We start from the raw sequence: 19,221 nt of genomic DNA, 5'->3' as shown, positions 1-19,221 counted from the left end.
TGATCCTCATAACAACAACCCTGTGAGGTAGGCACTAGGATGAAAGGCTGTTGTAAGGTAGAGAATTGTTTAAAGATAAGGATGTGGTCCACTATGGACTACTACTTGTAAAAGCCTACCTGTTCCCTACTAAGACATTCATGTGGGATATGGAGTGGTTTTTGTTTTTGTTTTGCTGACACCTATGATCTCATCATTGTTGGAAGTTTCCAGTGAGGAACTTCCACAAAGGCAGATTAGCATTTGCTCTGCAAATTAGGGCATTACAGAGTGGCCTGAGCCACTGAGAAGCTGTGACTTGCCTAGGGTCATATAGGTAGGGTGTGTCAGAGGGACTTAAAACCAGTACTTCCTGGCACCAAGGCCAGCTCAGTCCACTGCACCATGTATAAGTCATGTATAAGTGATATATACCTTACCTCTGTCACACACAAGTTATTTTCATAAAAATTTGTATGGCTAGGAAAGTATGGGTATGTATTGTCCAAACCCCACATATTCTTTGTCCTGTCAAAATAGAGCTCTTATTTCACCTGAGGACTTCACTGACTTTTCTCAAAAAGAATGTCAAGACCATCAGATGATTATTCCCTTCTTTATCCTTAGTCTTCTGTCTGATCTTCATGCCAATTCCTCCCCCAGCTGAAAATAACTTTCCCTCTTCATATCTTCTGATGTATCTTACTTCTCTCTCTTCTCTCTCTGTTTTCTTGCCTCTCTCTCCTTCTCTTCCTTCTCTCCTCCTCCTCCTCCTCCTCCTCCTCCTCCTCCTCTTTCTTCTTCTCCTTCTTCTCCTTCTTCTTCTTCTTCTTCTTCTTCTTCTTCTTCTTCTTCTTCTTCTTCTCTTCCTCCTCCTTCTCCTCTTCCACTCTGTCCCTATCTCTCCTCCTTATTCTCTCTTTCTCTCTCTCCTTTCTCCTTTCCTCTGTACATTAGAAATTCTTCTGGAAATTTTTTCTCCACAATGAACATGACATGAGAGAGGTTATTATTGCTACTTAATTCACAAATATGAGATCAAATCACAAATAGAATTATACCCAACATATTTAGATATTCTCTTTTCCCAGAGCCTGGGGACTTCCTGAAAAATCTAAGGCTCTTTGGTGATGTTCTAATTTGAATTTTTTTTTCTTTTGCTTGGCACTAGCTTAAGGCACTATGATGAAAAATTGTGATATCAACTTCTTACCTCACTTTTTAGAATAGAGAAACCATGATACTTCAATCAAAATGGATCTTGCTTATAATTACTGAGTGACTTTAGAATGTTTCATCTAAGAATACAAGATGATTACCTGGCTACTCTCACTGATGAGTATTGAGATGCTCCTCTTGGCAGGTGAGTAAGACACTGTGTGATTCTTTCTAATACATGAACATTGACAGATGATAAGTCTCAATAGATAATTTGGACACTTAATTCACTGTTTCAATCTATATGGACCTTCTATTGTGAGATTCTGTGTGACTTTTTGAGTTATCACTATGTATTTGGGCATCAGTGACCAGGGGGAATATAAGCTCAAGAATCCCCTTCACAATATTCTAGATGTGGTAGCTCATCCGTGAAAGGAAGTACATGGTTATCTTTCTTACTTTATGGTCCATTTTCCCCTCCTACTTGGTTCTATGTTTGAAGTATATTGCGTCTGGAAAATGTGTCTGTAATTCATTCTTTCACTCCACAAAACTGCTTTCAGTTGTGATGGTTACACACGGAACACCATCATAATTTGTCTGTAATTTGGGTTTAACTACAGGTTGTCAAATTCAAAAGTTAAAACATATTGATACAATGATTAATGATCAAAAGTGGGAAAGAATGTCATAGTGGAGAGAACACTGGACTTGAGATCAAGAGGACCTAGGTTCTAAATCCCACTTCAGACAGTTTCTAGTTGTGTTACATTGGGGAAATCATTTAACTATTCTGTGCCTTCATTTTCTTATCTGTAAAATGGGGACAGGGTTGTTGGATTTACTAGCATCCAAGTTCCTTTTCAGTCTAAATCTATGATCCCATGAGTCTGTGATTTAATCCAAACAATTCTTTTTGGTTTCCATTTTGGATGAGGTTAAGTACTTCATCTCAAATTTTCACCTTTTATAGCCTGATTGAAAAAAAGATTCAAATTTAAGGAGAGCATTCATGTAAATGTAGGCTCCAGAATAAAAAAAAAAAAGGTGATTGTTATACTGTATGCCATCGTGAGCAGATCACTTCTTGAATAATGTATTCAGTTCTGAGAGCTACGTTTTAGGAAGGACCTTAACAAAAGAGAACAGCCAGAGGAGAGCAGAGAGATTAATGAGGAATTTGGAAACCATATTATAGGTAGAATGTTTGAAGGAAGTAGTGATATTTAATATGGATAAGAAAAGACTTGAGGGAGGGACATGATAGATATTTTCCACTATTTAAAAGGTTATTTTTGGATTGGGGATTAGAATTATTTTGTTTAGCTCCAGAGAAATACTAGGAGTAATGGATAGAAGTTATGGGAAGGTACATTTTGCCTGAGTATAAATAAGGCTTTATTGATAATAGATATGATAGATAACATCTACAAATGTAATGGACTCATAAAATAATGAGTTCACTATGACTGAAGTTATTTAAGCCAAGAATGGACATTTTGGAGGGGGCTTATATATTGGGCAAGATTTTTTTTCTAGGTAACTATTTCAAAGTTCTCTGATTTCTCTATCTCTGTGCTTATGGTCTTTCTTCCTTTGCTAGAAATTAGTCGATGTTTGCCTTCAATTAGTCAAACCCATTCTCACATCCTTTTTGTCATTTAGATCGACCTTTGCACCTTTCTTGGTTCCTTGGTGCAGAAATACCTGGAGTTCAATAATATAATTTCTTCTCCTCTACCATATCTGAGAGTGGCGTAGATTGCCCTTTGACAATTCTGAAATAGACAACAATTTCATATCATCAAAAACGACCAAGAAAGTTCTAGTTGTGTTCTAAGCCTTGGTCTCTAGGGTTTCAGAGAAAACTGGGAAGACTTGTATGAAATGACATAGAATAAAATAAGCAGAACCAAAACAACAACAACAATATTGTAAAACCAATGAATTTTGAAAAATGTGATATTTCTGATCAATACAATGATCAATCACAATTACAAAGTAATACTGATGAAGTGTGCCACCCACTTCTTGACAGAGAGGTGATGGATTCCAGATGGATTAGAAATACATTGGGAATGAATAATGTGGAAATTTGTTCTTGCTTGATTATACATATTTGCTACAAGTAGGGCTTTTTTCTCTTAAATTGGGGATTGGGTGGAAGAGAAAACAATAACTGCTTATCTGTTGAAAAATAAAATGAAATTTAAGAACGTTAGCCATCCTCTTTCTAGAAAAGATAGGTAAGACTAGAAAAAAATGACTTTGAATTGTAGGACAGAGGGGGGTAAAGTTAATGAAACTTAGGAGTCCATTTACTGACAGAGTTGGTGGGGAGGGATCCAGCCTAAGTGGAGCAAAGGAGGGGTAGGCCAAGTGGAAGAGTTGGATACAAGATCAATTTAAGAATTCCCCTGGGGGGGGGGGGGCAGCTAGGTGGCAGCAGATAAAAGACCAGCCCTGAACTCAGGAGGGCCTGAGTTCAAATCCAGCCTCAGTCACTTGACACTTACTAGCTGTGTGACCCTGGGCAAGTCACTTAACCCCCATTGCCCTACCAAAAAAAAAAAGAATTCCCCTGGGGGGTAGCTAGGTGGTGCAGTGAAAAGAGCACCGGCCCTGGATTCAGGAGGACCTGAGTTCAAATTAGGCCTCAGACACTTGTCACTTACTAGCTGTGTGACCCTGGGCAAGTCACTTAACCCTCATTGCCTTGCCAAAAAAGAATTCCCCTGTAATTCGGAAATAAGTGGCATAGCAAAGAAATGTGATGGACATAATAGAGCCCAGTGAAAGAGTATGTCATAGAAGCATAGTTTGGGGAAAATATTGCTAAAAGGAACTTACTTCAATATTTACATGTCGTGATTTTCTTAGTGTAAATACTCTATTGATGTAGATTGCAATCCCCCTATGGCTTAGCAGATGTTCTTTGAGAATTTTTTTGGTTGATATTTAGTTAGTTCAGTTGTGTCTGACTCTTTGTGGTCCCTTTTGGGGTTTTCTTGGCAAAAATAATGAAGCATTTTTCCATTTCTTTCTCTACCTCATTTTACAGATGAGGAAACTGAAGCAAACAGTTAAAAGACTTGTCAGGAGTCACACAGCTAGTAAACATCTGAGGCCAGATTTGAATTCAGGAAGATGAGTATTCTTGGCTTTGGACTTGTCATTCTAATCCTCTGCATCGCCTAGCTGCCCCTCTTTGAGGATACTGTGGTTGACAAATTCATTGCTATGTGACCTGTCTGGTGATGAGGTTCTCTGAACTTAACTAGTCTGGTTCTTGGACAACAGACAACCAAAGACTGTCATTGAAGTCATAGGCAAAGTTTTATAGCTGTTTATGGGCAGGACTTGATGAACATTAGAGTTATCCCTTCCACATCTCAGGGGTTAGAATTATGTCCGCCACCCCCACGATCCAGAAAATCTGTATAAATTTTTTGACCTTCCCTTTCTACCAGAGAATAAGTCTGAATTATTATAGTATTAAAGGATAAAATATGATATTATACTTCATATATGTTTTTGTGCATTTCTGAGTTTCTAAACTTTTTCTTTGTCATCTGCTGTGCTTCCCATGTCATCGGTGGCTACCACAAAACTCCCCACCCCCAATTCCCATTTGATTTCTTATGCTTACTTGAGATATAGCAAAACTGCAATGGATAAAGTCATGATGTGGAAGGGATAACTGTGCTTTGTTCTAGGGATCAGACCAGGCCCTAGGGCTACAAAACAAAACAAAAAAAACACATGAAAGTCCCTGCCCTCAAGGATCTTACTGGGCTTGTACACAACTGCTGTGCCCTTCCAGAGGCCAGGGTCTTTATTTTACAATGGAAGGCAGTATGGTGTAGTGGAAAGAATACTGAGTTTGGAATTGGAAGACTGGGTTTGAATCCTAGCTCTGTCACCAGCTGAGTCACTTTGAGCAAGGGGAAAGAAAAGGAATGCACATTTATAGAGCATTTACTCTGCCAGGCACTGCACTAAGGGCTTTATAAGGATCATCTCATTTGATCCACACAACAATGTGGAGGGTCCTATTTTTATTCCTACTTTACAGATGAGGAAACTGAAGCCAGCAAAGGTTATGTGACTTGCCTAGGGTCACACAGTTCATAAGTTTCTGAGGCCAGATTTGAATGCAGGTCTTTCTGACTCCAGGTCTAGTTGTCTATCCACTGTGTTATCCAGCTCCCTCAAGAGTAAGCTTAATTTCAAAAGTATTAAGTGAACAAGTCACTTAACCTTTCTGAACTTCTGTTTCCTTATCTGTCAATTTAGGGCATCAGACTAGATGCCTTTTTAAGGTCATGTCTAACTCTAAATCTATGATCATATGAATGGAAGAGGGATTTGAGTGCATGCCAGGAAGACAAAGCAGAGAAAATTGTCTATTCTCCTGTCTAGGGCAAGATGTCTAATCATCTTAGAATCATAGATTTTGAGAGAGATAAGATAAATGATGGACTGAACTGGCCTCTGTTCCAATGTTTCTCTTGCTTGTTTTCAGCATCTTGTAGGAGTTGGCATATCATACCTGAAGAGGGCAGCATTGCTGGAGGAACATGGATCACCATTGTATTTGATGGTAAGTGGGTCTCAGAGGCTTGAAGTCTTAGAGGAAATAGCACTTTGTATTTCCTTTCCTATCTGATGTTAGCGTATTTAAGTACTAGTAACATAGAGAAAATACCTAACCTAGGATATGAGAAGAAGAGGACAGGGAGTCTGAAGGTCAGATTACTTTTTTCTACCTGTACATGTGGATTTGCCAGAACTGGGAAGCGTGAGGGGAAGGACATTTATAACAAATTGTGCCTATATCTGGGACAGCTAGGTGGGGCAGTGGCTAGAGCATTGGCCCTGAAATCAGGAGGACCTGAGTTCAAATCTCATCTCAGACATTTACTAGCTGTGTGACCTTGAGCAAGTCACTTAACTCCAATTGCCTTAAACATCTGGCTCGATCTCCAGTCATTGTGATATATATCTTGCCACTGGATCCAGATGGCTCTGGAGGAGAGAGTGAGGTTGGTGACCTTGTACAGACCTCCCTCACTTAAATCCAATTCAGTGCAAGTCATGATATCACCCCAATGTCAAGGTCCTGTTCGAGAATGAAAGACAAACAACAATACCTGTAAAGTGAACTGGAGAAGGAGATGGCACACTACTCCAGTGTCTTTGCCAAGAAAACCCCAAATGGGGTCACAGAGAGTTGGACACGACTGAAACGACTCAACAAGAACACGCATGTATCTACATTCTGACTCCTGTCTTTAATACGTGCCTGATACACATTCCCTATGGACCAGGATCATGCAATAGGTCCTTTGGTAAGAAAAGACAATTCTTGTGTTCTTTTAAACCTAAAACCATAATTTAGACTAATAGCTATCGTCTGTTATAGTTGACAAGTGACTTAAATGGGTTAATGTAACTTCATAAGGCACTTAAAAGCTTCAAGATTTGGGGCTCTAAGTTCTGAGACTGAACCCTAATTCCTCTGCTTACTAGTTGTATGATCCTGACTTTTTTAAACCTCCATTTTATGTTCTGTAAAATGGGGGTAATGATGCATATGCCTCCTCCTTTACAGGGTTCTTTTGAGGACCGAAGGAGAAAATACAATAAAGTGTTCTGTAATTATGATATTAATAGGAACTCATATGGATAGCGCACTTTCAGGTTTGCAAAGTGCTTTCTATAGAGCAGCATTTAATAGTAATAACTTGCATTTATATAGCATTTTCAGGTTTGCAAAAAGCTTTGCATATGCCATCTCATTTGGTCCTTGTGAAAGGCAGTATAGATAGAATATTTAGGTCAGGGGAGACCTGAAGGTCTGAAACCCAACTTTGACACTTACTACCTCCGATAACCACAGCTCGGCAAATCAACAAATTTTCCAAGCCTCAGTATCTGTATCTGAAAAAAAAGTGTGTGTGTGTGTGTGTGTGTGTGTGGGGATAATTATGATGGTACTTTTTACTCCATAAGGTTGTTTTGGGAAAGCATTTTGTAAGCCTTAAAGTGATAATAGAAATATGAGCTGGTTGTAAATGTTGAATAATTCTTATTAGGAATGATTTATTGAGAAGCAAAGGGGTGTAGTGAATAAAGGGCTTGTCTTGGAGTCTAGAAGACCTGGGTTCTAGTTCTGCCTCTGAAAGGATTTGATTGTGGGATTTTAGACTAGTCATTTAACCTCTTAGCATGCCCAGGAACCTAAGAGTACAAATTACATAGTCAATGAACATTTATTAAGCACCTACTTTGTGTCACAGGGGATAGAGCACCAAACCTGAGTTCAAATTTGACTTCAAATACTAGCTGTGTGACCCTGGGCAAGTCACTTAACCCTCATTGCCCCACCAAAAAAAAAAAAGGATTTTAGCTGGGGCTTAAAGGAAGTCAGGAAGCGGAAATGAGGCGGGAGAGCATTCCAGTAATGGGGAATAACCTGTGAATGTGATCAGAGTCTAGAGATGGAGTGCCTTGTCTGAGGAACATTGATAAGTCAAATTCTGATGCATCCCAGAGTGGGTGGGGTGGGCTGGGGTTGGGTATAATGTATCAGAACATCGGAGAGTTAGAGGGTGTTAAGGGCTAAAATTCTAGCTAAACTGTCTAAAATATCTAATGAGTGGTCGCCAATAAATTATAAGCTTTAGCAAGAGTTAGACTTTTAAGCATTTATTAAGGAGAATAAGAATTTGGTAAAGAGAGAGAGAAAGGCCCAGATTCCTATCTATTAAAGGGAGAGCACATTTCTAGCTCCCTTCTCCGCCAGCGTCCTCAAGAAAGAGCCCCAGAGTCAGCGCCAGTCTCTTCCTTCCTCCTCCCACTAGTCCGCGTCACTTCCTCCCAAAGAAAAGACTCCTGGTCTTGCCCTCAAAGACCTTCGCTTCATGGGCAGAACTCTTCTACAGTAAGTATCCAGCAGGTGCCGTCATTCCAATCGTTACAGTCCCCCCTGTTGTTCCTCAAGAAACAAAATGTTTCCTTGATGGAACAGTAAAAACAATATAATAACTATTGCTAACTAATAATATGTGAACAACAATATAGAAAAGGAAGAGAGGAAAGTTTTGTCCAGAGGGGCGATTTTTTTTTTGTCCTCATGAACCGACGCTTTGACATTAGTCTTGCAAAGGGAGGGCCTCTGCAGAGAATACATGTTACAGATGGTGTATATTATAACAGAAAGAGAAAAAAAACAACAAAAACAACAAATCAAAACTGTTCATTTAAAGTCTCTGAAAGTCTTTTCTCAGATGTCCTCTAGGTGTAGTCGTGGAATGGAAGTCTTTTCAGGGGTTGATGTGTGGATGCTGGTAATTAGCCAGGAAATTTCCTACAAAATTGAGCTTAACACAACTTTAAAATAGCTTTGTCAATAATCAAATCAAACAATGAAAGTTTTCAAAAACATGTCTAAGGGAATTCAGAATCTTAGTTGTTACACATGAAACATATAATAAAACAAAAATTGAACCATTCTTTAAAATTATAATATTACTATAGTCCCCCCCTTATGGAGGGTAATTGAGAAGACAATTGCTGCGATATTAATTATTAAAAATAATTTTTTATCTTTGTTTCATCACTTTTTGCATCATCTGCCTAATTATCCTCATGCCATTATGAGAAATTAAAAAATCTAATATAATTGGTAACAGGTGTCAAGGCCAAATTCAACACTGTATTTATCATGACACCTGAGATAATTATGGGGGTTACCATAAAAGAACAGAGAAATGATGGGATATGAGCATTCCCACACTTGAGCAATATATACTGCCCATGCAGTATGCCAGGTCTAAAATAGGTGGATGGAATATATGTCCATGCCACCGAACATATTGGAGGAAACTGAGTCAGACTTAATCAGATACATGGGATTGAGATGTCCATGGCATCAGGCATATAGGAGGGAGCATAGAAGCCAGGTGTAGAAATGAGATGGGTGGGATGAATACTTCCAGCCATCTGTACAATATTGTGGGGAAAAAGAGAATAAAATATTAAACCAAGAGAATCCAACCTCAACATTAGTCAAAAGCCGTTCCCTCGGCCATACCTTGACTTCATGCATGTCTCCCCTCATGTGACAGTTCAGTGTCTGCTCTTGCATGTATTCCTCTTGTGATTGGATGGCATCTTGGCCAACTGTCATCTGATAACTCAGAATAAAGGCAATTAATGTCTTAAATGATAAATTCCCATAATCCAAGTCTCATATGGATTTAAAAATTGAGGATAATAAATGATTGCAAAAAATGTGAATACATCTTGACTCAGAATATAATATATAATTATGCAACAATTTCAAATAATACCCCTTTTTTTTACTTAGTATACAATTACTTTTGTGAAAAATCAGAACATATTTGAATACAAGTTAAAGCACAACACAATCTCAAAGACAACTTTTACAAATGTTCCTCTCTTTTTTTTTTTGGAATATGCTTATCAAAAATAATACTCCTAGAATCAATTTACACTTGCCATGGCAAACAATTTGCCAGGGAAATGCTTTAAAGAGTTTGATCAAATAATCAGTTGAGAAAAAATAACAAAAACAAACAACTCAGAATATGGGAGCACAATACTCCTAGAATTAACATTGTATTATGAAATCAAAACCATCTCTCAATTTTTTAAAATTAGATAAATGAATAGAAGAAAATACACATGGAACAATAAAAAACAGTGAAATTCAAACTAAGGAAATCTACATGAGCATAAATTTAATATTAATAAGAGTATTATAAAATATAAACTTGATCACATGACTAAAAAGTTTTTACAAATATTCTCCTTGTTTTAAAAACTAAGTATAAGACACAATCTCAAAAGCCTGAAAATCTCTATGAAAATAAACCCATACCATTAATTTCAAAATGTATATGTAATAGCATAGAAATCCTATGTAACCTCTGAACTGATACTATCACTCTGAGTGAATTCAGAACACTTTTGATTCCGATATCTAAAATCCCCAATACTCATATCAATACCTTGCTGCTTACTTCTACATTTCTGTAAAATATATACCCTTCCATGGCAAAAGAAGCGGAGTCTTGAACTATGGTGATGATTGTCATTCTTATTCAGCTTAAGTTTTTCTTCTTTAACCCCTCTATATTGTCTGTCAGTCTTTTCACCATACAAATGCTTTATAAGATTACTAATGAAAGACAAAAGCAGGTTAGCAAAATTATGAACAAAACGAGCATATCTGGAATTTAAAGGGTTTTCTAAGGTTGTCTCAGAAGCATAGCCAGGCTGGGAAAGGGCTGAGCCTGAAGCTGTAAATGTAGTTAGAGAAAGTTGAGCATGAGCATTAGATCTCTGGACTTCCCAGGCAGGGGAAGCTATGGGCTTGGCCATAGGAGGAGTAGAGGGTGGGGTCTGGAGAGGAGGGGAGGGACCAGAGCAATTTGAATCAGACTTGATTTTGAACTCAGGCCTGGATTCCTCTTCCCCCACTTTGCCTCCAGGTGCTAGGGGATTAAAAGCTTCTAGAGGGTGGGTCATTGCCTCCAGGCATGCAAAATTAGAGCAACAATTAGTGTTAGAACTGGGAAAAGCTGCAGGAATCTCTTCAGGTTTCTCTGAAAAAGCATGGTTGGGAGAGGGGGAGATATTTCTTTGTGGGAGTACATTGCTGGCTCTTCTAACAAAAATAAAAAGAAAAATAGAAAATCCACAAAAACAAAGCATTAACATGATCTTATCTCCCATTTGTCTGGTTAAACAGACTAAAATCAAAAATAGGATAATTAGGGAGTTTAAAAGGTCCATTTGAAAAAATTTAAAGGGAAAACACCAGGCAATTCAGCAGTACTTAAGATTTAAAGGGTTAGGGTAGGGAAAATTTCTTACCCAACCGGAAGATCAGAAGTGAGGTTCAGCTTTCCTCTTCGTGGTCAGCCATCTGTTAAGGGCTAAAATTCTAGCTAAACTGTCTAAAATATCTAATGAGTGGTCGCCAATAAATTATAAGCTTTAGCAAGAGTTAGACTTTTAAGCATTTATTAAGGAGAATAAGAATTTGGTAAAGAGAGAGAGAAAGGCCCAGATTCCTATCTATTAAAGGGAGAGCACATTTCTAGCTCCCTTCTCCGCCAGCGTCCTCAGGAAAGAGCCCCAGAGTCAGCGCCAGTCTCTTCCTTCCTCCTCCCACTAGTCCGCGTCACTTCCTCCCAAAGAAAAGACTCCTGGTCTTGCCCTCAAAGACCTTCGCTTCATGGGCAGAACTCTTCTACAGTAAGTATCCAGCAGGTGCCGTCATTCCAATCGTTACAAGGGGCAGGTTTATGAAGGGATTTAAATGTCAAACAGAGCCAGCCATGGATCTGACTTGGTCAAGGGAATTTCCAACATGAGTGAAATTATAGATCTGATCTCTCTCCCTGCCCCCCCCATTAATAAAAAAGGTGATTTTTTTCTTTTATATACCTAGATTGGAAGAGTTATAATTTAAGGTGTCAGAACCCCTTCCCGAGTTCACAACCCTCTGTGCTCTTGAAATCTCCTTTATAGATTATCATGATTTTGTTACCTGACTGGTGTTAATATTGAGTAGCTTAATGAGATTTTTCATTTGATGCACTGGGTGTTTAGGTTTAGAGTGGAATCTCCTTTATCCCACCAATGGCTCTCAGTTGGAGATAAATCTGGTGAATGTGGAATTTCCATGGCTGCCATCCGTCCCTTGTGACATCTCGCCTGTTTATGAAGATCTCTCAGTTGTGAGATGCCAAACCAGGTATGGTCTCATATCACAAGCCAAGGAGGAAGAAATGATAGTAGTTTTTCTGAGCACAGCACTGTTTTTCTAGAGTAGGTTTTAGCACTGGAAATATAGTTTCTGGCTTCTTAAAGTATCCTTGGTCACTTTTTATTTAAAGATTGGGATGGGTAAAACCTACTACCCCAAAGAGTCAGCAGTCTTTCTCTCTCCTGTTTACCCCTCATTGTTATTTGCAAGTCCTTTTCCAGTTATCTCTTCTTCTAAATCACTGTACACATCACTATGAGATTAAGCTTCCTAATACATGACTTATATCATTCTACTGTTCAAAAGCCTTCAATGGTTCCCAATCACCTATTGAATATAGCCTAAATCCCCAGGCCTGGCATTCAAAGGCTCTCTACATTCTGGCTCCCATCGACCCCTTTAGCCTTATCTTATGGCATGGCCTATATGTTCTGCCAAAATAAGCTATTTACCATGGCCTGAACAGCTTTTGTACTTTTATACCTTGACACCAAGATCCTTCTCACTACCCCCTTTAACCCTATCTCCATTTATTGAAATCTTATTTATCTTTCATGTCTGAGCTCAAATGTCATGTGCATAAAGAATCCTCTGACCCTTTCAACCATCTAGACTCATAGCATGATGTATCAATACCATTCTAATTTGTATTATGGTTATCTGTGCATCTGTTTGAGCTCCCCTTCTAGAAGGTATCCTCAACAAAGGTAGGAATAATGGCTTATTTATCTTTGTATCTATCTCCTGTAGTGTTTTGTATACAGTAAGTGCTTAATAAATATTTATTGAATGAATTGATGATATAAGGGAGACCATGACAACCTAGTCATTCTTTAAAGTGTTGCATGTTTTTGGCTAGGCTGTGGAGGATGGAGTTTGAAATCTGTGGTTAGTAATATTTCTACAAATGGTACCCTTTGTGATTGTTTGTGACCTTGATTTGTGATTGTTTGTGACCTTGATTTCTCACCCATCAGGAAGAGATCATTGTTCTGACTATGTGTTATGACGGTATATGGTCTCAAAGCCAAGAAACTGATTGACAGGAAAGGAAAATGGTTTATTCTTCAGTTTTCTGAGTTTTGTAGCAGAATGTACAGTGGAGAATGGATTTGCTAAGGAGTTTCATATGATTTGGCAGGCTTGGTAAAATTTCTACCAACTGATAAAGTTTTCCCTGGTTCTTGATTTACTTAATATGGCCCAAGGCATAGTATATAAAAATAATAATTAGTAGTTTAAAGAAACCATTCCCTGTAACTGTTTTTACTGTTCAAGAAACCCCAAAACAAAACAAAAAAGAATTGTTTCCTTAAGGTACTATCATAGAGAATAATCCTTGGACTACAGGTTTTCTATGCTAGATTCAGTTAAATGTAATTCAGCAAAAATATATTAAATACCTACTATATGTGAGACATTTTATATTGATTATGCTCCAATGCAATCCAGTTAAATCCAAGAAGCAGGACCTACTATGTACTAGGCATTGTATTCACTAGGCATTGTTCAGTTGTTTTTCAGTCATATCTGACTCTTTGTGATCCCATTTGGGATTTTCTTGGCAGAGATACTGAAGTAGTTTGTCATTTCCTTCTTTAGCTCATTTTAAAAATGAGGAAATGAGGCCAGAAGAGTTAAGTGATTTGCCCAGGGTCATACAGTTATAAGTATCTGAGGCCAGATTTAATAGTATTTTTTTCCAGTTACATGTAAAGATAGTTTTCAACATTCATTTTTTTTTTTTTTTGGTGGGGCAATGAGGGTTAAGTGACAAGGTCACACAGCTAGTAAGTGTCAACTGTCTGAGGTCAGATTTGAACTCAGGTCCTCCTGAATCCAGTGCTGGTGCTTTATCCACTGCGCCACCTAGCTGCCCCTCAACATTCATTTTTATAAGATTTTGCATTCCAAATTTTTCTCCCTCCTTCCCTTCCGTTCTCTCTCCAGAAGACAGAAAACAATCTGACATAGGTTATATATGAACAATCACATTAAACATAATTCCACATTAGGCATGTTGTGAAAAAAGAATCAGAACAAAAGGGAAAAACCTCAAAAAAAAATAACAACACAAAAAGTAAAAATAGTATGGTTCAATCTTCATTCAGATCCCACAATTCTTTTTCTGTATGTGGAGAACATTTTTCATCATGGGTCCTTTGAAATTGTCTTGGATCATTGTATTGCTGATAAGAGCTAAATCTCTCATAGCTGATCATCACACAATGCTGCTGTAACTGTGTACAATGTTCTCCTGGTTCTGCTCACTTCACTCAGTATCAGTCCATTTAAGTCTTTCCAGGTTTTTCTGAAATCTGCCTGCTCATCATTTCTTATAGTACAATAGTATTCCATTCATATATCACAACTTGTTCAGCTATTCTCCAATTCCAATTCTTTGCCACCACAAAGAGAGCTACTATAAATATTTTTGTACATGTGGGTCCTTTTCCCTTTTCTATGATCTCTTTGAGATACAGATCTGGTAGTGGTATTATTGGGTCAAAGGGTATGCACACTTCCATAGCCCTTTGGGCGTAGTTCCAAATTGCTCTCCAGAATGGTTGGATCAGTTCACAACTCCACCAACAATGCATTAGTGTTCCAATTTTTCTACATTTTCTCCAACATCTATTATTTTCCTTTTTTTATATTAGTCAATCTGATAAGTATGAGGTGGTACTTCAGAGTTGTTTAAATTTGTATTTCTCTAATCAATAGTGATTTAGAACATTTTTTCATATGACAATAGATAGCTTTGACTTCTTCATCTGAAAACTGCTGAGGCCAGATTTGAACTCAGGGAAATGGGCCTTCCTGAATTCAGGCCCAGCACTTTATCCACTGTGCCACCTAGCTGTCCCACTGACACTGGACATACAAAGGGAAAGTGGGAAATAGTCCCTACCCTCAAGGAGCTTATATTCTATAGCATGGAATATTATATGTAAATAGGTAAGAATACACACACATACACACAAAATCTATGGAGGGGAAAATGACTAGCAACTAACCAGGATCAGGAAATGCTTCCTTATACATGAATTGAACCTTGAAGAGAGCTAGGGATTCGAAGAGGCAGAGGTGAGAAGGGAATGCATAAGGGACAGATAATCTATCCAAATGAGAAAGGAATATGGTTCAAATTCCAGGGAACAATGAGTAGACCAGTTTGACTGGAACATAACACATACAAAAGTGAATGATGTGTGAAAAATCTGAAGCCAGGATGTGAAGGGCTTTTTACAACAGAGGAGTTCATTGCCTTCTGTGGGTTATAGAATTCACTCGGGACAAGGACATAGATGAAAAAATGGACAGGCATAGGCAGGACAAAGGAGAGGTAATGCTAATCTGGGGTATTGCTTCCCAGTAATCCAATGCGTATATCCATTTTCAGCTTCTGCAAAGCAAGAACCTTTGTTTATTAATCCATTAGCAAGTATTAACCGAATGCCTGTTACCAGTCTAGCAAGCATAGTTCTAAACTGTATATGATAGAAGTAAAATATGAGACATTGTTTGGAAAGAGAGATAAGACATGAAATTGAGTGAAGAATTTTGTTGTTCAGTCATCTCAATCATGTTGGATTCTCTATGATCCCATTTGGGATTTTCTTGGCAAAAAGTAGTGGAGTGGTTTGTCACTTTCTTTTTCTAGTTCATTTTACAGATGAGGAAACTGAAGCAAACAGGGTGAAGTGACTTGCCCAGGGTCACACAGGTAGTAAGTGTCTGAAGCCAGATTTGAACTCAGGAAGATGATTCTTTCTGACTCCAGGCCCAACACTCCAACCATTGTGCCACCTGGCTACCCATAGTGAAGAATATAATACAACATATATTTAAATCCTAAATTTCATGGTATTGAATACAAATGCTAGAGGAATTAAGAGGCAAACATCTATGAAGCCTGAGGTTGTCACAAAAGGCTACTTGTTAAAATTTAATCAATATTTTAGTGTCAATCCTATGAACATAACAAACATTGATTAAATAAAACACTGCACTAAGCAATGGGGATACAAAGGTAAAAAGGAAATATTCCTTACTTCAAAAAGTTTTCACTACTGGGGCAGCTTGTTGGCATAGTGGATAGAGTGCTGGCCCTGGAGTGAAGAGAACCTGAGTTCAAATCTCACTTTATATACTTACTGGCTGTGTGATCCTGGGCAAGTCACTTAACTCCAATTGCCTTAAACATCCGAGACCATTTCCAGTCATCCTGATATATATCTTGCTCCTGGACCCAGATGACTCTGGAGGAGAGAGTGAGGTTGGTGACCTTGCACAGCCCTCCCTCACTTAAATCCAATTCACTGCAGATCATGACATCACCTCCCTATAATGTCATGGTCCTCTTAAAGAACAAACAACAACAACAATAATTATAGTCAGGATATATACAATTGTGCATTTGTTTTGCATCAACTCCTCTAGGTCTTTATGTATTTCCTTGTATGCTTCATATTTTTGTGATTCCATGATATGTTATTATCTTACTATTCCCCAATTATGTCAGTTCTGCAATTCCTGGACTCATAGGTTGTTTCTATTGTTGTTACACACAGAGCATCTTTGAATATTTTGTACAGATGTGTCTTTTTATTCCTATTATTATTATTATTATTATTATTATTTTGGAGTAGAATCCTAGCAATGAAATGTTGACTGTGTCCAAGGTAGTATCCATATAAGCAGAACCAAGAGAACATTGCATATAGTAACAGCAATATTGTTCAAAGAATAACTATTAATGACTAAGTTATTCTTAGTATTATAAATGCTCAAATCAGCTACAAAGGATCTATGAAGGAAGATGCTACCCACCTCCAGAGAAAGAACAGAAAAATAGAAGTATGCATAGTACAGTTTTGCATACACACACACACACACACATATTTATGTCAAATGGTGCTCTTCTCTAGTGTGGAAACGAGTGACACAGTTTGTAATTTAAAATGTATCACTCCCCAAATTAAATTAAATTAAAAAAAATCTAATGACCCACTACATACTGTTATACTTCTTTTCAAAATATTTTTACCTGTCTGCAGTGCCAATGATAATGTATAAGTATCTGTTGGATCACGACAGTCCACTACTGAATTTTTATTATTTTTTCATATTTTTGTTATTCTAGTCTAATAGCTATCTAATAGAAAAAAGATGTTTTGCTACATTTAGGTAATGGTTAAAACAAAGAAAACTAGATAAAACTCTGGCAAGTCTAATGTGTTCAATAAGAGAATATAGACTATGTTTTGGACATCATTTTTCCTAAGGTATAATAAAATTTCAGTTCTTTCTCTGGATGAGGCAATGATACTGTCCTCCTCTCTTGAGAGGGCAGATCCATTGCCCTATCAGGTCAAGAGAGGAGAAGAATCTCATTCCACTTCCTTATTGCTTCTCACCTAGCTAACTCTGGCCAACCAATCAGTTACTCAGGCCGCTGAACTCCCAGCTGGGTCCTTCTTGCCTTTGGAAAATCATCATGTAAATAGAGGTCAGCTCTGGAGTTCAGTATAGTGAGAGAGCCAAAAAGTGCTGGGGCAGGATCACCATAGCAACAAACTGCTCTGCTCTGCTGAAGGTTTATGATTCTGAAGCATGCTTTCATCTACCTCTGGAGTTTACAGATGATGAGGGGGGAAACATTGAGCACTATGTGTACAGAGAACAGTTTGATTTGATTATTTTAAGGTGATTTTGTTTTCTAGCCACCTCTTTTCATTTCTAATCATCCTCTTGCTGGTAAAAATAAACAAAACTAAAACCCCCATACAACCTTTTAAAATTCTATTAATTAAAATCACTAAAAGCATGTAATGAATTAAAAAGTAAAATATAGATACGTTCTGGCATTGTCTGATGAATAGATGAGGAAATTAGAAGTGGTGACTCAGAAGATCCTGCTTTATAATTCACTTGCAAGCAATTGCTGTATTTTCATTTTCAGGCCTCTACAGTGGGAGATGCAGGAAGGCCTGCACTATCTGGAAGTTCGTTCTGGTGGGCAGGTGCTCAGCAATCTGAGTGAAGGTTCCTGGGATAACTGTACTTTCAAGGTAAATTCTTGGATGGAAGGATTTGGTGTATGGGTGCTGTCCATAGTATTTTATCCTACAGAATAAGCTAAAAAACATCTGCTTTAGGAGAGGGCCAAGGTCTCATATTTATTGCCAAAAAAATATACATTTTTATTATTTTAAACCTTTATTTTTTTTCAATTGACAAAAATGTATTGTATCTCCAACTCTCCCTTGACCATTGGGGAAGAAAAAACAAACAAACAAATCTATGTGACATCCATAGTCAAGCAAAATAAATTCCAGCATTTACATTAAAATATGTTTCATTCTGTATCTTAAATACATCCATTCTTTTCAGGAGGTGGGTAGCATGCTTCATCATTAGTCTTGAGCCATTCCATGTTATTCAGCTCTACAATGTTGTTCTTGTTATAGAAATTGTTCTTCTGGGAGCCATCCTGTAGTATAGCAAGGTGCTTTCCTCCTTGATTTCCTGACTCACATAACATTTTTTTTTGTTTTGTTTCTGTTTTTTTTTTTTTTTTAAGTGAGGCAATTGGGGTTAAGTGACTTGCCCAGGGTCACATAGCTAGTAAGTTTTAAGTGTCTGAGGCGGGATTTGAACTCAGGACTCCTGACTCCAGGGCTGGTGCTCTATCCACTGCGCCACCTAGCTGCCCCTCACATAATGTTTTGTAAATAAAGGGGATGTCAGCAAGTCAGGGCCTTCAGACCAAACATAGCCAGTGCCTTTGCTCAGTGTTTGAAAATCAGTTTCTTCCTCACCTCTCCCTCTTAGAATCTTGATTCCTTCAAAATCCACAGCTCCAGGGCTACCTTTTACTTTGCTTGACTCCACTCAAATGTTCCTTCCTCTCTCCCCCTCCAGTTACCTTGTATTTATTTTGTATATCATTACTCGTGAGTTGTCATGGTATAGTGCATAGACAGTGGGCCTCAGAGCAGAAAAATCTGATTTAAAAATTTTTTTTAAAATTCTGATTTCAAATCCTATCTCTGATGCATCCTGGCTGTGTGATCCTGGGCAAATTACTTAGCCTCTTAGTGTTCGGGGGGCTCTCCAAGGATAGAATGGGGGCAATCTCACTGTGTCAAAAATGAAACAATTTCCATCATCGAGGAGCTTATATGGTGCTGCAATAGTATTATATTATATGTCCATAGTTCTCCCTCCCTCCATTATTCCCTTCCCTTCCCTTTCCTTCACTCCCTTGCTCC

At 38.0% G+C, this 19,221-nt stretch overlaps 1 protein-coding gene across 1 annotated transcript in view; it reads left to right on the top strand.

The window, feature by feature from the left end:
* Positions 1 to 1,204: 1,204 nt before the first annotated feature.
* PKHD1 (PKHD1 ciliary IPT domain containing fibrocystin/polyductin) overlaps positions 1,205 to 19,221 on the top strand; it is a 714,107-nt gene continuing 696,090 nt past the window's right edge. The window contains exons 1-4 of the mRNA XM_044005152.1: positions 1,205 to 1,342; positions 5,666 to 5,743; positions 11,788 to 11,932; positions 17,910 to 18,018. Coding sequence (XP_043861087.1) covers positions 1,291 to 1,342; positions 5,666 to 5,743; positions 11,788 to 11,932; positions 17,910 to 18,018 — 384 coding nt within the window. The 5' untranslated portion in view covers positions 1,205 to 1,290. The remainder of the gene's footprint in view (positions 1,343 to 5,665; positions 5,744 to 11,787; positions 11,933 to 17,909; positions 18,019 to 19,221) is intronic.

The sequence above is a fragment of the Dromiciops gliroides genome, chromosome 4 (assembly GCF_019393635.1).
Source record: "Dromiciops gliroides isolate mDroGli1 chromosome 4, mDroGli1.pri, whole genome shotgun sequence".
NCBI lineage: Eukaryota > Metazoa > Chordata > Mammalia > Microbiotheria > Microbiotheriidae > Dromiciops > Dromiciops gliroides.
Note: the sequence above shows the minus strand (reverse complement) of the source record. Positions and strands in the feature narration are given on the sequence as shown.